Source organism: Oryctolagus cuniculus, chromosome 10 (genome assembly GCF_964237555.1).
Source record: "Oryctolagus cuniculus chromosome 10, mOryCun1.1, whole genome shotgun sequence".
NCBI lineage: Eukaryota > Metazoa > Chordata > Mammalia > Lagomorpha > Leporidae > Oryctolagus > Oryctolagus cuniculus.
Window position 1 is genome coordinate 103,238,028 of NC_091441.1, and position 22,989 is coordinate 103,261,016.

A 22,989-nucleotide genomic window follows, 5' to 3' on the forward strand; every position below is an offset into this window, starting at 1 on the left:
GGTCTCTGGGCATTTGTGAAGGGAATAGCTCAAGGTGTCCTTACTATAATTGCTTTTATATCTTTTTAAAGGTATAACATAAAAAAGCTGTATATATTTATGGTGCATCATGTGGTGTTTTAATATATGCATACGTGGTGGAATGACCGAATGAAACTAACACATCCGTCCCCTCACTTGCTTCCTTTTTGTGATGGGAATGTTGAAAATCTGCGCTCGGCAACTGTCAAGCATACAACATGCTCCCCTGCACTTAGCCAGCGGCAGACACTGCGCTGCTCGAGATTCCCTGCGGATTCCTCTTCCTTTCCAGCAGGTGAAATCCTCTTGGGCTTTTTCCTGGGACTCTGTGATCAGCGGAGAGGGAGATGGCCTCTCTTTCTTGCTGACAGTTACAGCCTGTTTCTTTTCTTGGGAGAACCCCATGCACTGTGACAGCATGCTGGCTGCACTGTCTCATCCCCAGGTCTACCTGGGACCAACGCTTGCCTGTTTGATGCTGGCTGTGGGGCTGGGGTGGCTGTCGCCTGTCCAACATGGTAGAGAAGCAGCCGTCTCTTCTCGGCGGCCAGAACTCCCACCAGGAGAGGAGCTGTGTGTGCCTTAATGCCCATTCTTCTCTCCTTTGCCCTTTAAGTATAAGTTATGCCCAGTAACTGATTGCCTGACATTAAGATATTCTGTGTTAAATTCAAGTTGACCATGGCATGGTCCACTTTTAACATATTATTAGGTTCAGAAAAAAATTATACTTGCTGGTGTTTTATTTAGAACTTTGCAGTTGTTGTTCTGAGACTCGGCCTGCTTTGTCAGGTGGGGAATGAGGGTTTTGCTGCCCTCACAACGTGAATTGGTTGCCTGTCTCTTTAACAGTGCTTTCAAACAGGCCCGTTCCTCGCTACGAGGACAGAACGCCCTTTTAAGGGGGACGGTAGTGTTGGGCTCTGCCAGGCTGCAGCCGAATTGCATCACATTTTGTAGCCTTTTATTATCTCATTAAACAGGGAGCCTGGCGCTTTGATGTAGCACTGGGGATTCAGTCTCTTAGATGGCACCAGCAGTTCCTTCCTGGTCTTCGTTTGCTGTGAAACACTCGCCTCCAGTTTGCAGTGATTTCCCGACTCTCGCCCCTCCCCTGAGTCCTCGCTGGTGCCCCGTGTCCACCTCTGGGTCCTCCATTTCTCACAGGAAGGACCACTGGGGTCAGGTTTTCAGAAACTCCCTCTTGTGTCTCCCCGGCCTTTGCTTCTAGAATGTGGGGGCAGAGGGTCCACCCTCCCCAGGGCCCTGCCCGACAGGTGTGTGCTACAGGTATGCCCTGCTGCCTGTGCGAGTCTCCCCTTCACTTCTGTGACAAGATCTCAGTGAGACATGCACGAGGCACTTCGAGAAGTTCATGGAAAATGGAATTTTAAAAATCGGTTTATTTTGGTGTCAAAAAAAATGTTGAAATCCATGTACATTAGGACCCTTCAAAAAGTTAATGAAAAATAAAAGGGAACTATGCATGCATTTTAACATTTCTTGTACCAAAATGAACTTAGCTCTGAATTCCATTTTTCCATGAACATTTTTAAGTCCTCTTACATTAAAGCAATGGGATAAAAACTATCCCAATTCAAGGTATACCCTGTGATTTTTTTTGTCCTATATGTGACACTCTTGGGACTTGTGAGCTGATTTATAATAAAGGGAGGATCTGGATCTGGAGTGAATCTTAGTTTTGCTACATTTTTGTTTCATTCAGTGCCTCAGTGAACTCGCCATGAGCAGGTGCAGTGTGTCAGGTCCTGCTCCAGGCGTTTGTTAGAAAGCTGGGGAGGGACCTGTACCCTGGTGTAGCAGATATAGCCACCACCTGCAGTGCCAGCATCCCATATGGGCGCCAGTTGGAGTCCTGGCTGCTCCACTTCTGATCCAGCTCTCTGCTATGGCCTGGGAAAGCAGTAGAAGATGGCCCAAGTCCTTGGGCCCCTGCATCTGCATGGGAGACCTGGAAGGCGCTCCTGGCTCCTGGCTTTGGGTCAGTGCAGCTCTGGCCATTGCAGCTGTCTGGGGAGCGAATCAGAGGATGGAAGACTTCTCTCTTTCTGCCTTTAAAATAAATAAATAAATATTTTTTAAAAAGAAAGAAAGCTGGGAAGGGCGCTTGGGCAGAGAAGATTGTAGTCTGTGTGGAGGTCTTCATTTGAGGCCCTCCCTGAAGTGTTACAAATCCATAGCAACTGTTTTATTTTTTTAAGGATTTATTTATTTGAAAGCCAGAGAGAGAGATCTTCTATCTACTGGTTCATTCCCCAGATGGCCTTAAAAACCAGGCTGGGCAGGGTCCAAGCCAGGAGCTTCTTCTGGGTCTCCCAAGTGGGTACAGGGGCCTAAGCACTTGGGTCTTCTTCCACTGCTTTCCCAGGCCATTAGCAGGGATCTGGATCGGAAGTGGATCAGCTGGGACTGGAACTGGTACCCATGTGGGGTGCCAGTGTTGTAGGCAGGGTCTCTACATGCTATGCCACGGTGACACCCCGTTTCAATTTTTAATTCAAAACAGCACTGTGCTGTCTCCTGCTCTCCCTGTGTGTTTGTCTCGCCTTTTCTGGCTGTGCAGCAGGGAGCAGAGCCAGGTCAAGTGAGGAATCCCGTGCACTGGGAAGGTGACCCTGGCCACTGGCTCCCAGTGTCTCCCGAGGAGAGGAGGGGGACCAAGACCTCGTGCCTCTCCCAGCAGGTGACAAGAGCTGATGTAACACCATGTCCAGAGTCCTCAGCTGCAAGCAGCACTCTGTTGTGAGGGGCATCTTCACTGCCATCCCACACCGTCCCTCACTCTCGGGCCACGGCTCTGGGGCAGGTTTGACACAGGTTCGGTGCGTTCTAGAACACTTGGTTTCCATGTCGCTTCTGCCTTCATCCGTGCATCCGTGCATCCGTGACGTCACAGCGATTGTAATGAGAACGTTCAGAAACGACCGTTCCCAGGACTCCCCAGAGCCACAGGGTGCAGAGCTGCCTTCCAGGACAGACCCGAAGTCCTCCTGGCACCATGGCCGTTATCGCCCTGGAGAGCAAGGGGACACTGACTCAGAGGAGCCGCCATGCCCAGAGCCCAGTGGTCCCCCTCAGTGGCCTGGGGAGCCGACAGAGAGCTTCCCTCCAGTGACGAGCAAACCAGCGGCCTGGCGGGTTGTGAATTTGTACCGGATGCGGAAATCGTCTCTTCCTTCCCGAAGCTTCGGTGCTGAGAAGCTAACGATCCCGGATCTGAATTCACAGCCGGCGATTGTGTGCTGTAGCTGAGCGCTGTCCTGTCCAGGTGGGGGCGCCGGCTGCCTGCTGAGGGCGCTGCGCAGGAGGTGGGGTTGCTGGCAGGCACTTACCAGGGAGGTCCTTGGGGACACTCTGGCTGAAGATGGCCAAAAACGGGCATCCTAGCAGGCAGCGTCTCGGGGGAGAATCTTGCACACTGAGGGGAAAACCATCTGAAAATCACTCTGTGATTCCGTTTATAGCCTGTTCTTGAACCAAAAAATTCCAGGGATGGAAAGCACATTAGTGGTCCGCAGGGTTTAGGGATGGGGGGAGGGAGTGGTGGCCGGGAAAGGCGGCCCGCAGGAGTCGGGGCGGGGGTGGCCACGGAGAGCCACGTGCACACACACAGATTCACGATTAAGAGGCGGCTGAAATCGGGTCAGCTCTGTACGCTGTACCAGTCCGTTTCCTGGTTTTGAACCTGTGCCATCATTGTGCCAGATTCGCTCGTTAGGGGAGGCTGGGTGAAAGGTACACAAGACCTCTCGGCGGCTGCTTTGCAACTTCCTGTAAGCCTATAATTACTTCACGGTAAAGTTGCTTTGTTGAATTGCCTTTCTAAACTCACCAGTCCTGAGCGTTGGGCCCCTAGTTCAGGATCACGGACCATGAGAGAGGAAGGAATTCATGACTGTATTTACTATTTATTTGAAAGGCAAAGAGACTGACAGAGATCTTGCATCCACTGGTTCACTCCCCAAATGCCTGCAACAGCCAGACCTGGGCCAGGCCTGGGCCAGGAGCCAGGAACTCAACCTGGCTTTCCCATATGGGTGGCAGGGACCCAAATCCTTGAGCCACCCATCACCTGCAGAGTGTTAGGGTGCACATTAGCGGGAAGCTGGAATCCAAGGTGGCGTCAGGACTCAGACCCAGGTACTCTGATAGGTGCTGCCACATCCCGAGTGGTGTCTACCTGCTGCACCAGATGGCTGCACAGCCGTTCCTCTCTAGTTGAAGAAGGGTTTTAATAGACACGGGCACGCACATACGTAGACAGGGCTGCTAGAGGCACTGATTGATCCCACTAGTGTTTGAAGTATTTTAAATATCAAGTATCCATTTTAATATCAAGTATCCATTACATTTAATATCGAGTTGTTTGTTTGTTTGTTTGTTTTTTTTTTTTTTTTTTTTTTTTTTTTTTTTGACAGAGTGGACAGTGAAAGAGAGAGACAGAGAGAAAGGTCTTCCTTTTCGTTGGTTCACCCTCCAATGGCCGCCGCGGCTGGTGCGCTGCTGCCAGCGCACCGTGCTGATCCGAAGGCAGGAGCCAGGTGCTTCTCCTGGTCTCCCATGGGGTGCAGGGCCCAAGCACTTGGGCCATCCTCCACTGCACTCCCGGGCCACAGCAGAGGGCTGGCCTGGAAAGAGGGGCAACCGGGACAGAATCCGGCGCCCCGACCAGGACTAGAACCCGGTGTGCCGGCGCCGCTAGGCGGAGGATTAGCCTATTAAGCTGCGGCACCAGCCTATCAAGTATTTTAATATCAAGTATCCATTCCTGTTTCTCTGGCCATTCTTAGAGTTCGGTGTTTTGCAGGGTTGGGTGTGTTTGTGTGTTTGTTTTTAAAGATTTACTCATTTTGAAAGGCAGAGTTTATAAAGGCAGAGAGAGAAAGAGAAGAAGATCTTCCATCCACTGGTTCACCCCCCAAATAGCCGCAACAGCCAAGGCTGAGCCAGACTGGTTCTAGGAGCCAGGCACTCCATCCAGGTCCCCCACGTGAGTAGCAGGGGCCCAAGCCTTTGGGCCATCTTCCGCTGCTTCAGCAGGGAGCTAGGTCGGAAATGGAGTAGCCAGGACTCAAACCAGTGCTCCGGTATGAGATGCAGGCACCCCAAGGGAAGGCTTAACCCACTGGGCCACAACACGGACCCCGTGCTCAGAGCTCTGTGGGGACTTGTGCCTTTTGGCTGATGCATTTGATCTCTAAGTCTTCCATCAGCGTTTCCATGTGGAGAGCCACAGCCCGGCGAGCCCTGAGCCTTCTGAATAACTCTCCATCCGGAAGGATCCATCTCCCTGTTTTTCTTCATAATAATTGGGGATTACTTTGTTTAGAGCTAGATTATAGAAAATGGCTATGAAATCGTATAGCCATAGTGTTGTTTTGCTGCATGTGTGTAAGCTGTATTCATTGATTTCAACAAAATTATACGAATTATGTAGAAGCGTGTGTGCGAGTGTATATGGGTGGGTGGTTGTCACGCGGGAACACACGTTTTCTACAGGAACGCGTGTGCTGTCTGGATCTGGTGAGTTCGGCATCACTGAAACGGGTTTCTCTGGGTAAAGGCGCAGGTGAGGCGGCCTCACGGCCCCGTTCGCCCAGTGCACGGTGGGGAGTCCTCCCTGTGGTGTGTGGGTGAGGCAGGAGGTGGAGGCAGACCCGAAGCCGGCGCAGGAGAGGACTGCCACATACCAGAGCCATGGCCACCCGGCACTCACTCGGGGGCCGCAGGGGGGCCGGGAAGCTCGCTGGGTGGTTCCTCTGGAAGGGTGGTGACGGTCGGTCCCATGGGAAGGCCACAGTGGCCCCCCGTGCCCGGGCCTTGCTGCTTCCCAGCCTGTGTTCAGACCTTCTCTCTGTGTTTCCCAGAGGCCCAAACGATCGCATCTGCCATGCAGATGTGAGATAGTTTCACTTCTCTAAAAAGTGCACGGAGGCAAAAACACCCTACGCGGCAGGGTCCTGAGTTTCTGTTCCTCACCGCGGCCCAGGACGGCCCCACTCCCATCTGTATGGAAGCGCTGGCGGGGCCCAGCCGCTATAAATAAGCCTCCTGATTGCACCAGGAAGGCTGGGCTTCCTCATTCTCTTCGAGCGGGATCTGTGACAGCCTCTGCCCGGAGCATCGGCGTCCGGGGTCCTTTCATCTCCCAGGCATCCGGGACACGTGCCATCTGGAGGTTCTGGAAGTCTTCCCATTGCAGCGGGGTCACGGGACAAGCCATGCTGGGCCCGTCTCTAAAACAGACAGGGTCCTCCCCCTCTGTGACCGCGCGCTCGTATTTCCATAGGAATTTGAATAGGATCCCTTCCGAGGACCGAGCAGGAATCTTTCCATTTCTGCCAGAAGACGCAGCTGCTGGGCGTGGCATTCAAGGTGCCCGAGGAAGCGCAGACGCCCAGCCCACGGAGCCGCGGGCACCCGGACCTCTGGCACCCTTCAGCCTCAGGCCCCAGGCAGCCTTCACTTCTCAGACTGGCAGCCAGGAATACGTTAGGGGTGCCAGACGGGAGACCTGCAAACTACAGCAAATAAATCCGTGGCAGTGGCTAAGAATCAAGGCAGAGATCAGTAGCGTGGACCAGGGCTACCCAGAGCGGGCTGTGGCCCGGGAACTCTGAGTTCCAGTTCACAAGACAGGGAGCAGGCCTAGGACGCTCCTGCGCTGTATCGCGAGGCCTGCGGTTGTAGGGGACATTCTTTCTCCTTTCAGACCTTCTCTCGGAAGGAGGGAGGGAGCTCCCGAGCTCTCGACCTCATTGCAGACAGCCTTGCATCGCTCTGAACTGTGCGGTCCTCAAACAGTCCCCGGTTGCCTATATTTTGGAGGAAAAGCCACAAACCAATAGGGAAGGGAAGATTTAGTCAATAAATTGGGTTTGGAAAGTTAACCTATAGTAGTTTTTTTGTTTGTTAAAGATTGATTGAGTGAGTGATTGATTTGAAAGGCAGAGCATTAGAGAGAGAAATCGATCTGGTTCCTCCCCAAATGACCACAAGAGCAAAGTCTGGATGAAGGCAAAGCCAGGAGCCTGGACCTCCATCCGGGTCTCCCACGGGGGTGCAGGGGCCCAAGCACTTGGGCCATCCTCCACTGCCTTCCCAGGTGCATTAGCAAGGAGCTGGAACAGAAGCCCAGTAGCCAGGACTCAAACCCACACTCCAATATGGGATGCTGGGCATTGAAGGTGGTGGCTTAAGCCACTGTGCCACAACGCAGCCCCCAACCTGTAGTTTTTTAAGTAATTTTTTTCTCAGAACTTACACAAAATGCATTACTGATAGATTCAAAAGTCAAATGGGGAAATAAATGAAACCTTAAAAAGAAACCATAAGACAATCTTGATCTCAAACTACAGAAAAACTTTGTTTACAGCTATCTTTTCAAATTACCTAAGTAATAAGTGCTCCTTGTACAAAATCTAGAAAACATAAAAAAAAAAAAGTCACCCATATCTGGGGCTGGTGCTGTGGCAGAGCAGGTAAAGCCACCACCTGCAGTGCCAGCATCCCATATGGGCAGTGGTTCGAGTCCTGGCGGCTCCTCTTCTGATCCAGCTCTCTGCTATGGCCTAGGAAAGCAGTAGAAGATGGCCCAAGTCCTGGGGCCCCTGCACTCATGTAGGAGACCTGGAAGAAGCTCCTGGCTCCTGGCTTCAGATTGGCCCAGCTCTGGCCGTTGCGGCCAGTTGGGGAGTGAACCATTGGATGGAAGACCTCTCTCTCTCTCTCTCTCTCTGCCTCAGCCTCTATGTAAATAAATAAATTAAAAAAAAAAAAATCACCCACGCAGCAGCCACTGTTTGTCCCAGCACATACCGCAGAGCAGCGTGCCCAGGCAGCCTTATGGTTCTGCGTGCCAATTGCAAAAAAGGGGGGTGGGGTAGAGAGAGTTCTAAGGAGGGCAAGGTAAGTGGGTGCACCTGGCAGGCTGCAGAGCCACGGTGACTCCCCATAGCTGCCTCAGCCAGCTCCGAGCCAGGCTGCCTGGGGCCGAGAGCTTCCCGTCCTACTCTAACAAGCCCCACGCCCCACGCCCACCCTTCTGTGCTCAGTGACCTGACCCTTCTGCGCCTTGGTGTTGCAGGCCTGGCGCTGGTGCCAACAAAGCTCTGTGCCCACTATGCCTGGGACACGGACGTGCTGCTCCAGGCGTGGCCAGCCATGGACCCACAGTTCCTGCAGCAGCCTGACGTCGTGCAGATGGTGGTCCTGGTGAGTGTCTGCCCTCGGCCCCAGCACGGGGTGGCTGGCCCCTGTCCTGCCTGCGGCCCCCAAGCCTGGCCTTCAGCCAGACCTTCCAGCACCGAGGGTGGCCTGAAACCTGGCCTTCCTGGCCCATGCTGTCAGCTTTGCACGTCACTACACCCCACAGTACGTGATCAGAACACCCTGTGGGCCTCGCAGGGCCGGACAAGGGGCAAACTAAACCCACCCTGCCGAGCAGGGCGCAGCTGCCCCCCTCCCACCTGAGGACCCTCCAGCCACCTTTGCAGGGTGGGGGTGCGGGGTTGGCTTGGGGGCTGCTGGGTGATAATGTATAGTTCACAATACAGGAACACGTCACTATAATTCATGTTTCAGAAACGCTACATAAGCTTTTTGGTTTTGCTATACTGGATCATTTTAAATACGTAAGAATAGTTTGTACAAACCTTTAACAGAACAGCCAACTCTCCTCTAGTTCGTCGGCTGTAATTTTTATACACTTGGTGTGATCCGAGGACACTGCTTTACCTTGAGCAGCGTGATGAGAAGTAAACATCTCGGTATCCTTGAAGTCCTGCCCTCCATACAGCTGAGAATACCAGCTTGAGACAGACGATTCCGTCTGTGAACGTGGTCATCGTTTCTATTTAACCTGTCACACAGCTGGGCTTAACTAATCGACACAAGAAGTGTAGGTAACCTTTGATATGTAATCCCCAGATTAGAAATGTGGGGGGGGCTCCTTGCAGGTGCACCCCGCTCAACAGCCCTGGGTCAGGGCACCTTGCTCTCGCCCCCTGGGTCCATCACTTGGTGCCTTGGCAGAAATCAAGTCTGCAAACACAGCTTGGAGTGGCTCGGTGTAGCCCACATTCTCAGTGCCCATGACATCCTGGGCACTGCCACACCCAGGAGTCCAGAGACAAGGCCTTATCTTCTGGGGGCCGAAGGTCTGGACAGCCCGGGTGTTGTTACAAACATGCAGAGTTTTTGTGGCCTGAAAGTTACGGTGCGAGAGCTTGGCTGTCGGACATCCTGGATCTGAATCTGCTTTTATGAAACACTGGACTACGAAGCCTAGGTTCCTTCATTTACAAGCTGGAGGCAAACACAGTTGATGAGAGAACTGGAAGTGCCCAGCCTGCTTCTGGACACACCCCTGGAGAAACCACTAACACGTTGTGCACGCCTTACCGAGGGCCAGGCAGTGGCCTGGAACTGAATGGAGCTGCTCCGCACAGCCGCCCTGCCAGGCAGACCCGTCCTTGCCCCACGTCACAGACGAGGCTGACGTGGGGCTAACCTCCTTTCATTGACAAGGAAACGGTAGCAGCCCAGGGCTTCCTGTCTCACTGAAGCCCACACAGCTAGTCCAGGATTCCAGAATGTGCCCAGTAATGTAGCCGCCGCTAGTGTCAGCCTTACCACTTGTAGCTGTTAGGGGATTGAGATGGGGCCTTGGCTTTGAGAGGGGAGCAGTGTTTTCCCAGTGGGGACAGGAGCGGGGGATGAGGGGTGCCAGAGACACCGCAGCTCTGAGCCCCAGGCAGGGCAGCACAGGAGAGAAGGCTGGAGGAGGTGAGAGCCCCCGCGCCAAGGCGAGACTCATCCCCAGGAGGAGTGGAGCTGGCAGGGGTCCGAGCAGGGAGCCGGAGGTACATCTGGTTATCCTGGCCCTGCCACGTGCTGGGGGCTTGGGCCAGTGACTTCACCCCAGATGCCTCAGCTTCCGCATTAGTCAGAAGGCCTGGGAGGGTCGTGCCTCTGACTCACAGGTTCAGGCCTGCAAGCTGCCTGCCACAGAGCCGGGCCCAGAGCTCGGCACACAGGAGCCCTCAGTACCAGGGCCATCGCAAGGCCAGCCTCTTTGTGGGTCAGGGTGGAGGATGGGGGGTGGGAGCAGCCTGCATGGCTGGGACACCCGTCAGACGGCTGTTGGACATGTCTCAGGAAGAACAGTTAGTCTGATCCAGGAGGAGGCACGGGCGCCGGGCAGCTTCGTTGCAGCCTCTGAAGTGACCGCAAGTGCCTTGAGGGCCGCGCCCAGGGCTGAGTTCCAGCCTGATTTCTCTGCCCACTTAATTGACACTTCCAGCCAGGGAGAGGGGGACCACGCTGAGACCCACCTGTCCTGCAGGGGCCACCATCGACTAAGGCAGCTGCGGGGTGTCCGAGGGAGCCAGTGCCATGACAGGGTGTCCAGGGCAGTGAGTGGGAAAGCCGCAGCCAGAGGCCACGTGCCTGCTCCCAGAGCCCCAGCTGGCCAGGCTCGAGGGCAGCACAGGCGCTCCCTGGATGTAGAAGCCGGGGTCAGTGTGGTACGTGAGCCATGCATTGGCGAGGACACCCCACAGCTGGCTGCATCCTGGCCAGGACTCCTGCAGGGGGGGGTAAAGCTCAGGGAGTTGTTCACCCTGAGAGTCAGACCTGAGCCTGCCCCCACCAGAGCAGGTGCTTGCTTGACCCCAGCACCCCCATTTTGGGTGAAGCCCAGAGGAGGCTTCACCCTGGGCTGCTCTTCCAGGAACAGCAAGGAGCCTGGGCATGAGGGCTGCTGGTGACTGCCTGACAGGTGAAGCCGAGATTTCCACATTACAAGGGGTGTGGGTTTTATGTGATGGGTGTGAGGTCTGCTTCAAGGTCTCAGTCACACCAAGCGTGTGGCCTTAAAAGAAAGCAGTTTGGTTAACATTTGCTTCTTAGTTGTTTATGTACTTATTTGAAAGGCAGAGAGAGGGAGAGGGTTATCTGCCACCCCCTGGCTCATTCCCCAAATGGCCACAGTGGCCAGGCCCCCCACGTGGGGGTGGCAGGGGCCCAAGCACTCGCAGCATCCTCCACTGCAGATAGGAGCTTCCAGCGGCTCGGAAAAGCAGCGGCCAGTGGGCCGGTTCTGCACACAGCGCGGCCTGGCTTCACGGCTTCAGGCGCTGTAAATACGAGTTTCAGGACACAGCTTTCTCCTACTCATCTCCCGCCTGGTGCTCTGGGCTAATGGAAAAACAAGAAAAATGCCAGTGTGCTGGCATACTGGGGTAAGCCACCGCTTGCCAATGGCAGCGTCCCTAATGAGAGATGCCAGTTTGAGTCCCTGCTGCTCTGCTTCTGATCCAGCTCCTTGCTAATGCACCTGGGAAGGCAGCGGCAGATGGCCCAAGTTGTTGGGGCCCTGCACCCACGTGGAGACCAGGATGGAGTTCCTGGTTCCTGGCTTCAGCCTGGTTCAGATCTAGCTGTTGCAGCCATTTGGGGAGTGAACCAGCAGATAGAAGATTTCTGTTGCTGTGCCTTCCAAATAAAAAAAAAATGAATTTTTTTAATCCCACTAAGCTCTACAAAAATCTGAGGAAGTGATGCAGGTGAGTAGGGGACATCTGATGCTGCCCTTGGTTGCTATTCCTAGTAACTACATAATACAGTGACTCTGTTTCCCAAGTGAAAAACCAGAGCATGAGTGAAACTGTGTGCAGATTTGGAGCCATGAGACCAAGGATTTGCAAGCAGGGTTGTTCAGAAGTTCCATGAGCCACGTGGTCATTTTCCCAGATAAGAGGGAAGCTGACGTTCAACGTTTGTCCTCACCCAACTGGTATTCAGTGAATACCCACCGATGTCTAAAGCTTAGTGATCCATCTTCAGCAGAAGAGTTGATAATGTGACAACATCTGGGTCAGTTTCTAGAGTGTCACCCGTGAGTGCCCCCTTCTGGGCCATTCAGCAGGCAGGCAAACTGCATTCCCCAGAGGTTGACCCAGTTGAGAGGTAAACTCTGAGGGCACTGCCTAAACTTACTCAATCCCCAGTGATAATTACTCGTCTGTTGCTGTGGATTCGTTATGAGAGGAGGGGCACAGTGGGGGCAAGAGGTGCGGAGTCAGGACACAGACCCCGGGAGTCAGCTGAAAGCCGGCCAGAGGAGAGCAGCCCGCAGTTGCTACAACAGCTTATATAGCCAAGGCAGCCAATCCAGTCAAGGGGCGGTCTATGCCCTAACCAATCACAGCCTGTTGCCAGGCAGGCTCCACTGCCTGGTGTGTTTCAAAGCCATTCCTGAGTAACCGATGCTAACTTGCCAGCAGCCATCTTGGCAGGGCCTTGTTATTCCACCACACCCGTCTCCCCCTGGAGATGGCCCAGGCCACCTCGTGGTGAGGATGTCTGTCCTCATTTCCTCAACAGCTGTTTGAGAGTGGTGTTCAGGAATCACAAGGTAGTACTCACTCCAAGAGTGGACACTCAATTGCATTGTGTGTGTGTGTGTGTGTGTGTCCAGGCTTCAGGCACTGCTCCTGTCTGTCTAGTTTCATTACCCACTCCTGGGAAGCAGGGTGCCTCTCCCTATTGCCTTCCCCAAATGCAGCGGTTCCCTTGGCAGCAGTGGGTACTGGTGGTGGGCTGCTGGCCACTCGGAAGAGTAACTCACTGTGTTGCCTTCTCTCCCTCTCAGATCAACAACAAAGCCTGCGGCAAGGTCCCTGTGCCCCAGCAAGTGGCCCAGGACCAGGACAAAGTCCGTGAACTTGTTCTCCAAAGTGAGCTGGGTGCCAGGCTCCTGCAGGGGCGAAGCATCAAGAAGGCTTTCCTGTCCCCCAGGACTGCTCTCATCAGCTTCCTGGTGCAAGAGTGACGGCGGGGGCTGCGGCTACCACAGGGGCTTCAGCAGCCGCCTTCCCAGCCTGGGAGGGGGGAAGGATTTTGCGGGCCTAGGGGAGGGAAGAGACCACAGTATCTTCAAGACAGCTGGGCAGGGGCAGGAAGGAGAGAAGAGAAGCAAACAGGAAGCACAGTGCCCCTCCAGCCCTGCTTGGGAGCGTGAGGTTACGCTGAGAACCCAGGCAGGCTCAGGAGCGGTGCGCCAGTCACCACGCCTCCGGTGCAGCGGGAGCGGCTCCTGGCCTCAGGCTGGACGAGAGAGCCAGTGGGCATGCGTTCAACTGTCCACATGTGGGGTCGGACGCTGGATCTTCAGAAGCTGCTCAGAACCCACAAGCCAGAGGAGCCGCTCCCTCTGCGTGTGTCCCTACATGGGCTCCCGGCACCGTTCCCTGTGAGATGTGCCCACCAGGCCTGACACGATGCCGACAGAGGATCGTGGAGCACTACTTCAGAACGGGAAGGAGCAGCGTCGTAGCCGCCTCCTGGGTGTGACACGTGCTGGCGGCAGGCTGCCAGTCCCCAGTCCCAGAGCCCCAGCACAGCCCCACACGGAGGCGAGCCCAGACGGCCCATGTGGGCCCCAGACGGCAGTGACACCATCATGGACGCAGCTCCCAGAGACAGTCGTGAAGAAAGCGGAATTGACCAGAGCGGGGCGGGTGCCACCCAGACGGCGCCTCCTGCGTCCCAGCCGCTGTGGTGTGGCTGCGGTGGAGACAGCCTGGGGCGGACCCACGTCAGCCGTGTACCGGGCTAGTCCTGGGCTTCTGTCAAGTCAGCAGACCGGGGAAGGGAGGGAGAAACCAGCCGCTTTGTGATGCTAAAAACCTTTGTTCCTGCAACAGCCTCAGATGGGGTCCCCGCGGCCCAGCACGTAACAGATGACTTGAGAGCAGTCAGTGTTGATCACCTGTGACGCTGGGCCCCGTGTGTGATCTGGAATGAAGGCGTTCATCAGGAGCAGCCGGAGGTATTCCATCATCGCAGACGCGCTGGCTGTGTGCCAGGCTCCTGTGGCGCACATGGCCCTCGCTCCAGAGCTTCCTCCATGCTAGCCGGCAGTGGTTGAGCCATACCAGCAATGAGTTCAGTGGTTCCCAGACTTGGCTCAAACGTTCTGTGTGCGGTCCCCACGCCCAGAAATTCGAATGTAATTGGTCTGGCATGTGGCTTGGGCATCAGGGAATCTTGGGAACTCCACAGGGGGCGCCAGTGTTGTGGTGCAGTGGGTGAAGCTGCCACTCGGGACACTGGCACCCCATATCAGAGGCCACTTCAAAGCCCAGCTGTAGCTCCCTGCTGATGCGCTGGGAGGGCAGCAAGGGTGGCCCAGATGCTTGGGTCCCTGCTACCTGTGGCCGAGGCTCAGGTGGAATTCTTGAATCCTGGCTCCAGCCTAGCCCAGACCTGGCCGTTGTGGCCATTTAGGGGTAAACCAGCAAATGGAAGATCTCTTCCTCATTCTGTCACTCTTTCAAATAAAGAAACAAATCTTTTAAGAAAAAAATCTCCACAGGTAATTCTAGGGGCAGCAAAGTCTGAGAGCCACTGGGTTAACTGATGTATTTGACTATTTCTATGATTCCTGTCTAGTCCTTTCTCCATAATCGTCACACCTGGAGTAAGTTTTGTCCAGGACCAACACATGACAAAAGGGAAGGCAGAGGCCAGAACCCCAGAGCAGTATTGCAGCCTTTAATGAGCGCCATCCCACTGCATGGAGTAGCGGATGTGGATGAGATAAACGAACCTGAGGACGTGTGGTACAAGGAGGGAGGACCGTTTCTGCATGGTTGTCTTGCTTTGTCCTAGGGGAAGCTGACAGGTCTTGAACAAGAGGATAGGGCAGCCCAGAGAAGTAGGCCAGTAAAGCCTCAGGGCTGCTGGACTGACCAGCTGGCTGATCCCAGTATGACTTGGAAGAGTGTTTTTGCCAAGAGGATAAAACTTCTAATAAAACAGAGCAGTTGGAGAGAAAACTGATCATTCCTTTGGGGTGGAGAGCAGTCTCCGTCGCTGCTTTAACTAAGCTCATCAAACTGGGCTCAGCGGGTTCACCTGTTTATCTCATTTTAATGTCCATGAAACTCGAGAGGGTACAAATTACTCTCTCACGAATGTGAAGAAACCCGAGCTCTGGGGCCGCTGTTGCGCACAGTGAGCTGTTGCTTGCAATGCCAGCATTCCCTATCAGAGCGCCTGGCCCAGTCCCGGCTGCTCCAATTTCGATCCAGCTCCCTGCTAATGCACCTGGGAAACCAGCCGCAGATGGCCCAAGTGCTTGGACCCACAGGGAACTCTGGGCTCCTGGCTTCAACCTGGCGCAGCCCCAGCAGTTGCAGACATTTGGGGAGTGGCCCAGCAGATCGAAGATCTTCTCTCCCTATCACTCTGCCTTTCAAATAAATATATAAATCTTTATAAATAGAAAAAAGCTCACACTCTGAGGTTCAGTAATGTGCTCACAGTGCACGGGCGGAAGAGCTGGGATGCAGATTCACATCTGGTAGCCTCCGCGTGGGCTCCCTGCCTTGTCGGCAGCACTCAGTCTGGCAGGGTCCCCTCCTGGGAGTCTGCACACTGCATGCGGGAAATCCCAGCAGCGGTGCCCACCCTGCAGGGGTGGGAGATGAAGTGAGGCCAAGAGAGCCTGGTTCTGTAGGGCTGGGTGAAACCTGCAGCCCATCCAGCGGAAGACCCAGCCTGGAGGGCAGCTGTCTGGCTTCTGTCTATCGAGGAAACGACAGAAGAAAGTTTGTGCGCAAGCGAAGTGTTGCCCCACAGCAAATGCTACCCCAGAAGTAGCCAGCTGTCTGACAAATGAAATTGTCCGCTGGCTGTAAAACAGAGGCACCCTTCATCCCCACCTAATTACCTTCAAGGAACTGGTTAGGAAAAATAGGGTGCATCCATCAGCGGAAGGAGAGGTAGCCAGCAAGAGAGTCTGTAGGGGACAGCACTGCGGCACATCGGGTTAGGCCGGTGCCTTTGGAGCCAGCATCCCATGTGGATGCCAGTGCATGTCCTGGCTGCTCTGCTTCTGACCCAGCTCCCTGCTGATGCACCTGGGAAAGCAGCAGAGGATGGCCCGACTACCTGGGCCCCTGCACCCACATGGGAGACCCAGAGGAAGTTCCATGCTGCTGGCACGAGCCTGGCACAGTCCTGGCCATTGTGCTATTTGGGGAGTGAACCAGCAGGTGGAAGATCTCTCTGTCACTCTGCCTTTCAAATAAATAAATCTTCTAAAAAATTTTTATTTATAATGAAAGTTTTTAAAAAATATGTTAACTTGGAAATTTTCTGACAAATACAGTAAGATATACATATAATATAATCCCAGCCATAATTCATTTTTTAAGAGATTTATTTATTTATTTGAAAAGCAGAGTTACAGAGAGGCAGCGAGAGAAAGAGAGAGAGGTCTTCCATCCACTGGTTCACTCCCCAGATGGCTACAATGGCTGGAGTTGTGCCAATCCTAAGCCAGGAGCAGGAGCTTCTTCCAGGTCTCCCATGCTAGTGCGGGGGCCGAAGGACTTGGGCCATAGCAGAGAGCTGGCTCGGAAGTGGAGCAGCTGGGACTTGTACTTTAATAATAGGGAAAACACCAGTTTTGTGAAGACCCCCAGGCACTTAGAACCTATTCCTGGTTTTTCTTTCTTCTCCCTGCTGGGGGATCCAGCTGCCTACAGTGGGCCCGTTAAGCAAACACGCATGTCCTGTGTGAAGTGGAATCCAAAGATAACACAGCAGTCCCATGAAGTTAAGTTTTGCGCAGTTGCTCAGTCTGGGCAGCTGCAGGAAGCTCCTCCTCTTCTCGTGGTCTTTGCGTCTTGCAGCCCTGAAGACAGAACAGAAGGCAACGTTCCCGTCGTGTGCTCACCTACGCTAGATGCAAGGTGGTGGACAGAGCAAGCAGGAAGACACAGTCGCTGTGGCTGCTTGCGACCAGGCAGTAAGTGACCCCCAATCTGGGCTCACCCCACTGACAGCATGCTCCCCACCCCCAGGCAAAATTCAGCTCAGGAGGTAAATCCTAAGGGGTGGGCCCCGCCATACCCTACAGTCGAGAACAGGCAGAGCTAACAGCAGAGCTTGGTCTTCCCTTGCTTCCCATGTGAAAAGCAAGGGGGAAACAGCTGTTTTGCGGGGGCTCTGTCTGACTCCCGGGGTGGGCGGCTAAAGGCTCTCATCCAAGCTGAGTTTGCAGAATGGAATCCGCGGAGACCAACCGTGAGCAAGCGGAATCCCCTCTGGGCTGCTGAGTGGGTGGTCTGGCGGGGCAGCTGGGGAGAGGGCAGTCCAGTGGGCAGAGGCCTCAGATGCAAGGGTGCGGCCAGTTGGCCTCCCGAAGCGCTGCCCTCACTCAGGGCCTCCATCCCTAGGTGCCCACGGGAGCGGGGAGGGCAGGTGGTGGCCAGGCCTGCTGGGACCCAGCACTGCCCATCTCATCTTCCTGTGCCTGGAGCCCTGCACTTGAATTCCAGTGGTTGTGTGGCCCCTGGAAGCGCATGTCTGAGCCAGACACTGTGGGGTGACGTCCCTCACTGGAGGAATGACTGTGCCAGCGCCTGGTCGGAGTGCCCTAGCACATACAGGGCCCTGCCCACGACCACACAGGGGAGGCCGGCGCAGTCGGCCACACAGGGGAGACCTTCCCCGCAGAGCAGCCCTCGGGCCTCCTGGGCGTCCCAGGACTGTCCTGGTTTCCGGCTTCCCTCCTGCTGTCCTCAAGACCACGCTTGTCACCGCACATGCACAACTGGTGGACACAGGCCACCCAATGCACGGGGACCAGGGGCCAGGGCTGGGCGCTCTGAGCCTGGCACGGAGCCGGCAAGAAGTCGGCTCGGCTCGGCTCGGCTCCACATACTGCCAGCTAAGCGCGTGCAGGTTGGGAGGCGGGAGACTGCTGGCACGGTGAGGGCGGGAGGGGTCCCCTTCCAAAGACCTCCAGGTCCGCCCGTAAAAGCTCTTGAGAGGCGAGACCGCGACCTGGCGATCAAGGGCAGGGCAGGGAGTGACCGCTCCGCGACCAGAGAGGGTGTTGCAGCAGCGCCCACCAGCATACGGAGGCTGCCCCAGCCCCTCCTCCGCAGGGGGTGACAGGGAGGGAGGCGGCCACCCCGCCGTCGCCCACTCCCAGGCCCTCACAGGCGCCCCTTCAGCCCTTCCGTCCGAGGGCTCCGAGACTGTGCCTCTGCCCCGCCCGCTCGGCCCCGATCCCCCGTCTCGCCTGGGCCCTTTCCGCCCAATGCTCGCTCCCCGCCACCCTCCGCCCGGTCCCCTGCCCCTGGGCGCCCCGCTCGGCCCCTTTCCCCTCAGCGCCCAGGCCGCGGTACCTTGAGCGTCACGTCGCACAGCTTGCCCTGCCGCCGGATCTCCTCCATGACGCCGTAGCCGCGGCTGGGCAACTCGGAGACCGAGAAGTGCACCAGGTCCTCCAGCTCCTCCGCGCCGTCCTCCACCATCTTCCCCCGCCGCCGCAAGCAGCGGCCCCGCAGTCTGCAAGCCGACGGGCGCGCGGAGCTGTAAACGGAGGGGCCTGCGCGGCCGCCGTAGTCGCAACTCCTCTTCGCCGGAAGCCCCGCCGTCCCGCTTCCTGGTTCATCCACTGCCTTCGTTCCCCGACTACATCGACCTTGACTTCGCTTATGCAGCTGCCGCAGTCTTTCGAGGTTAACTGGCCTCACCTCCCGTCTCCCGGATAGCATCTAGCCCTAATCTCACCCGAATCCTCGAGGGAGGACCGCGGACTTGCTTTCCGTCACCACCCGGTACTTCCGGAGTCCCCGGAAGCGCCCTGTTTCCATGGCGACCGCGTACTGCCTGGCGGCTGCACCTGGGGCGTTCGAGTCTGGCGCGGAGCTTTGGTCTCTGCGTTTGCAACCATCGCGCTGCTGGAGCGCGGCGACCTCGCAGGCTGTGAGCAGGGGCCGCGCCTGGGTGGTGAGGGTGCACAGAGGGAGACGGCGGCCACCGCTGGGCTGCGAACACGGCTCTCCGGGAGCTCCCGGCTGGAGTCGCGCGGCGGCGGAGGCGGCGTCGCGGGGCCCCTCTCAGCCTGGCCGCGTTTGGAGGTCTAAGGAGCTAGCATCTGCGGGTCCCACCGCGGTCGCCGTCTGGTCTCTGGGGTTTCGGGCGCGGTGGGAGAGGCTCGGGACCACAGTCCGAGTCCTGCGCCCTTACAGGTGTGAGGAGCCGCCGCGGAGAGAAGCGGGAATGGGCCCAAGGGCCCCGCCGCCCAGGCTCCACAGGGGCCGGGCACGTTGGGTGAGAAAGGAGAAAGGCGGTTGTGCCGCGGCCCCAGTTCTGCGTTCAGCCCAAGGCCAGGTGCAGCGGGACCCTGTGTTCTGGCTTCAGGTGCTGCTGCTGTCGTCGTTGTCAGGGTTCCCCAGGAGGGCCCCTGGTCTGAGCAGGACGATGGCAGATGGGGACGCACCCTGTGCCTCCCGTCCTTCCAGGCAGGGCTGCTTAGTGCAGTGAGGAGGCCGCGAGCCTCTCAAAACCAGGTTTCCTGATGGCCGCGCGGACTCCCTTTGTTACGCCAGAAATTTCCGAGGTTGGTGCCCAGAAGAAAGGGCGTTCCCACAGCTCCAAGGGAGAAAGAAGGGCTGAGCAGGCTTCCTGTACCTGGAAAACCGCTGTCCACCTGGTAGGGCTGTCGGCCGTGAGTTGGAGGTGGTGTGGAAGGAAGCGAGGTTACATGCCCCTTGGGACCGTCAGTAGTGGCCAAAGATGGAGCCACATATGAACATTTGCCCAGCATTTCTTGAGCACCTGCTCCGTGCTGGGCGTTGTTCTGGGGAGGAAGGGCACAGTTCTAGTCCTCATGCAGGCTGTAATTTAATTTGGGAGCTGGAACTCACCAGATGAAGCCAAGGATGAGCTGGCGAGCAGCGCTGAGTACAGGATGGCCCGGGCTTCCCCGTGTCTGTGTAGCAGCCTCACAGGAGGGCACGGCTCATTGGCAGGCTTGTTGCAGGTGGGTGTGGCTCCTGGCAGGCTTGGAGCTTTGGCGTGAGCATGAGGAGGGCCTTGGGAAGCCCAGAGGGTGACTGCAAGTGCAGGTGCGTGTTAGCAAGTTGCAGGAAGAGAAGAACCAGGTACTGAGGGGAGGGCGATGCCAGGAGCTCGCCTGTGCCACCCTTGTGCTGTTGGTGGTGAGCGCTTCAGGGAAAGAGGACTGAACTCCTATTCCCAAAACGACATTGCTTCATGGTCCCTTTTCTCATGGCACCTTGAGAGGCAGAGAGACAGACAGAGATCTTCATCCACTGGTTCACTCACCAGATGCCTACCACTGCCTGGCCAAACCCAAACCAGGAGCTCAGGATACAGTCCAGGTCTCCCAAGTGGATGGGAGGGATTCACAGCCATCACAGCTGTCCTGGGGTGCCCATCAGCCAGGAGGAGGGGCAGCTCCGGTATGGGTTGTGGGCTACCCAAGCAGCAGCTTAACCACTGTACCAACTGCCTATCCCAGCAACCCCTCTTGTAGCATCCCTGCTTGCCTCTCCTGATTGTTAACCTTGAGATGGGCTTTTGCATCATGGGACATCTCTAGGAAGTAGAAAAGTCGTTTACCCAGGGGCCAGCATCATAGCATAGCAAGTTAAGCCACTGCCAACATCCCACATCGGGGCGATGGTTTGATTCCTGGCTGCCCCACTTCCAATCCAGCTTCCTGTTGGTGAGCCTAGGAAAGCAACAGATGATGGCCCAAGGGCATGGGCCCCTGCCACCCATGTAGGAAACCTGGATGGAGTTTCAGGTTCCAGGCTTCTGCCTGACCCTGCCCAACTGTTTGGACCATTTGGGGAGTGAACCAGTGGATGGAAGAGCTCTCTCTTTCTCTACCTCTCCCTCCCTCAGTCTGTCACTCTACCTTTCAAATAAATAAGAGTAAATCTTTCTTGAAAATTTACTTCCGTAAATTCACCTGCCCATCATTTATTTTTATAAGCTGTCATTCTATCCCATGAAGCCACCTCAGACGTTGATTTTAGCATGTTATTTCACTTGTGCACAGGTAGGTATTAGTGGTAGTGTAACTGGGAAAGACAGATGCATTTGTGGCTAACAAAGGAAATGATGCAGCCACGGTAAAGGGTTAGACGTGTGGGCTGTATTTTTCTGTCACTGGAGTGAGACGAGAGCGTGTTCAGTTATGGACTAGATTGAAAATACTTTGAAGGCTTCGATTTCTGATCCAGTCTAGTGCAGGTAGGAGAGGTGGTTCTGCATCGGAAGTGAACTACGGTAATGAAGAAAAGAAACTTAGTTCCACGGATGTGATAGAATTGTAAGAGAAATTACAATGAGGTGAAGCATTAATGGACTAAGAGGCAGTCCATTAAGAGGCCTGTTCTAGGAACAACTTCTAAGGTTAAGCCACTAAGGGAAGTTCCTTTTGTTCTGTTACTTTGGTCTGCTGAGGTCACCGGTAACACAGGGTGAGGCGGCCTGTGATGCAGGAAGTCCAGTACCTGTACGGCGCCCTTTCTCATCTTCATGGTGTTTTCATGGTGACCACTGAAAATGTCATTGTTCTCTCTAGCTATTATGGATACCAAGAAAAAAGTTCATGCGTACGTCCGTGTCAAACCCACTGATGACTTTGCTCACGAAATGATCACCTTTGGAGACGATGGCAAGGTGAGTGCTGCCTGTTTGCCTCCACCTGCCTGGGCCTCTCCCCGTCCCACCTCCACAGTGGGACCTTGTTTCCAAATAGTCGCTAAGGAGGCCGGCGCCGCGGCTCACTAGGCTAATCCTCCACCTTGCGGCACCAGCACACCGGGTTCTAGTCCCGGTCGGGGCGCCGGATTCTGTCCCGGTTGCCCCTCTTCCAGGCCAGCTCTCTGCTGTGGCCAGGGAGTGCAGTGGAGGATGGCCCGAGTGCTTGGGCCCTGCACCCCATGGGAGACCAGGAGAAGCACCTGGCTCCTGCCATCAGATCAGCGCGGTGCGCCGGCCGCGGCGGCCATTGGAAGGTGAACCAATGGCAAAGGAAGACCTTTCTCTCTCTCTCTCTCACTGTCCACTCTGCCTGTCAATAAATAAATAAATAAGTAAAAATAAAACAAATAGTCACTAAGGACGGAGACAGAATTGGTGAGAAGTTCAGATGGACCCCGGAGTCCATCTGGTCCAAACCACTCCCTCACGATGCTGTTAATGAGGTTATACATAAGGCCCCCATCTTTCATTTTCCTTTTTTTTTTTTTCTTTTATGACAGGCAGAGTGGACAGTGAGAGAGAGAGAGACAGAGAGAAAGGTCTTCTTTTTCCGTTGGTTCAACCCCCAATGGCCGCCATGGCCGGCGCACTGCGGCCGGCGCACTGTGCTGATCCGATTGCAGGAGCCAGGTGCTTATCCTGGTCTCCCACGGGGTGCAGGGCCCAAGCACTTGGACCATCCTCCACTGCACTCCCGGGCCATAGCAGAGAGCTGGCCTGGGAGAGGGGCAACTGGGACAGAATCCGGCGCCCCAACCGGGACTAGAACCCGGTGTGTCGGTGCCGCAAGCAGAGGATTAGCCTAGTGAGCCGTGGTGCCGGCCTTCATTGTCTTTTAATGAGTTAATGAATTTGCCTTCATACTTGTATCTGACACAGGAAAACTGACATGCTCATAAGACTTTCTGGTGATCAGACCTGTCATTATATAATCTCCCTGGGGGTATATAAGGGTGTCTGAAGTTGGTTACTGTGCAGCTTACCAAAGCAGAGGTGGAAACTCTCATCATGAGAATTGGGAAGACTTGTCCAGCCTTGTACCCTCCCCCGCTGTCCTGAGCACCCTTAGACACCATGAGTGTTAGATGCTTTCATGCAGCCAACACAGGGGCCAGCCATGGCCAGCATTGAGTCGTCATTTAAAGGCAGAATTTAAGGGCACACTTCTCACACCTGCCTTTCCTGGTCGTCGTGTTGCTCTGCGTGGCCAGGGCTCCTGGGTTAGAGCAGCCAGTGTAAGATTTCAGCACGAGTCTCTATGTCAGAACCTTGCAGTATTCCAGGAACTGAGCTTCCCCGGTGCGTCCCCCAGCCAGCTGCTGGTGCTCTGGCCGTCAG

General features: G+C 55.5%; 2 protein-coding genes and 1 long non-coding RNA gene across 16 annotated transcripts in view; 2 read left to right on the forward strand and 1 right to left on the reverse strand.

Annotated features, from left to right (window-relative positions):
• The window catches only part of LARS2 (leucyl-tRNA synthetase 2, mitochondrial), a 288,717-nt gene extending 274,304 nt beyond the window's left edge, over positions 1-14,413 (forward strand). For 6 of the 7 annotated variants that reach the window (XM_051851689.2, XM_051851691.2, XM_017343757.3 and 3 more), the window contains 2 exons: positions 8,129-8,256; positions 12,698-14,413. In XM_051851689.2, the coding sequence (XP_051707649.2) occupies positions 8,129-8,256; positions 12,698-12,877 (308 nt within the window). In that variant the 3' untranslated portion in view covers positions 12,878-14,413. Of the gene's footprint in view, positions 1-8,128; positions 8,257-12,697 lie in introns of those variants that run through there. The other variant, XR_007921592.2, reaches the window with a different exon arrangement.
• Positions 14,414-16,255: 1,842 nt separating this feature from the next.
• LOC103349265 (uncharacterized) lies at positions 16,256-18,390 on the reverse strand. The gene is made up of 2 exons (XR_007921594.2): positions 18,252-18,390; positions 16,256-16,750 (listed from the first exon to the last, which is right to left on the reverse strand). It is a non-coding gene; the product is annotated as an uncharacterized lncRNA (long non-coding RNA).
• Positions 18,391-18,467: 77 nt separating this feature from the next.
• The window catches only part of LOC100347489 (kinesin-like protein KIF9), a 46,821-nt gene continuing 42,299 nt past the window's right edge, over positions 18,468-22,989 (forward strand). For 3 of the 8 annotated variants that reach the window (XM_008260488.4, XM_070050945.1, XM_070050946.1), the window contains exons 1-2: positions 18,701-18,834; positions 21,470-21,567. In XM_008260488.4, the coding sequence (XP_008258710.2) occupies positions 21,475-21,567 (93 nt within the window). In that variant the 5' untranslated portion in view covers positions 18,701-18,834; positions 21,470-21,474. The other 5 variants (XM_008260494.4, XM_008260490.4, XM_008260495.4 and 2 more) reach the window with 5 other exon arrangements.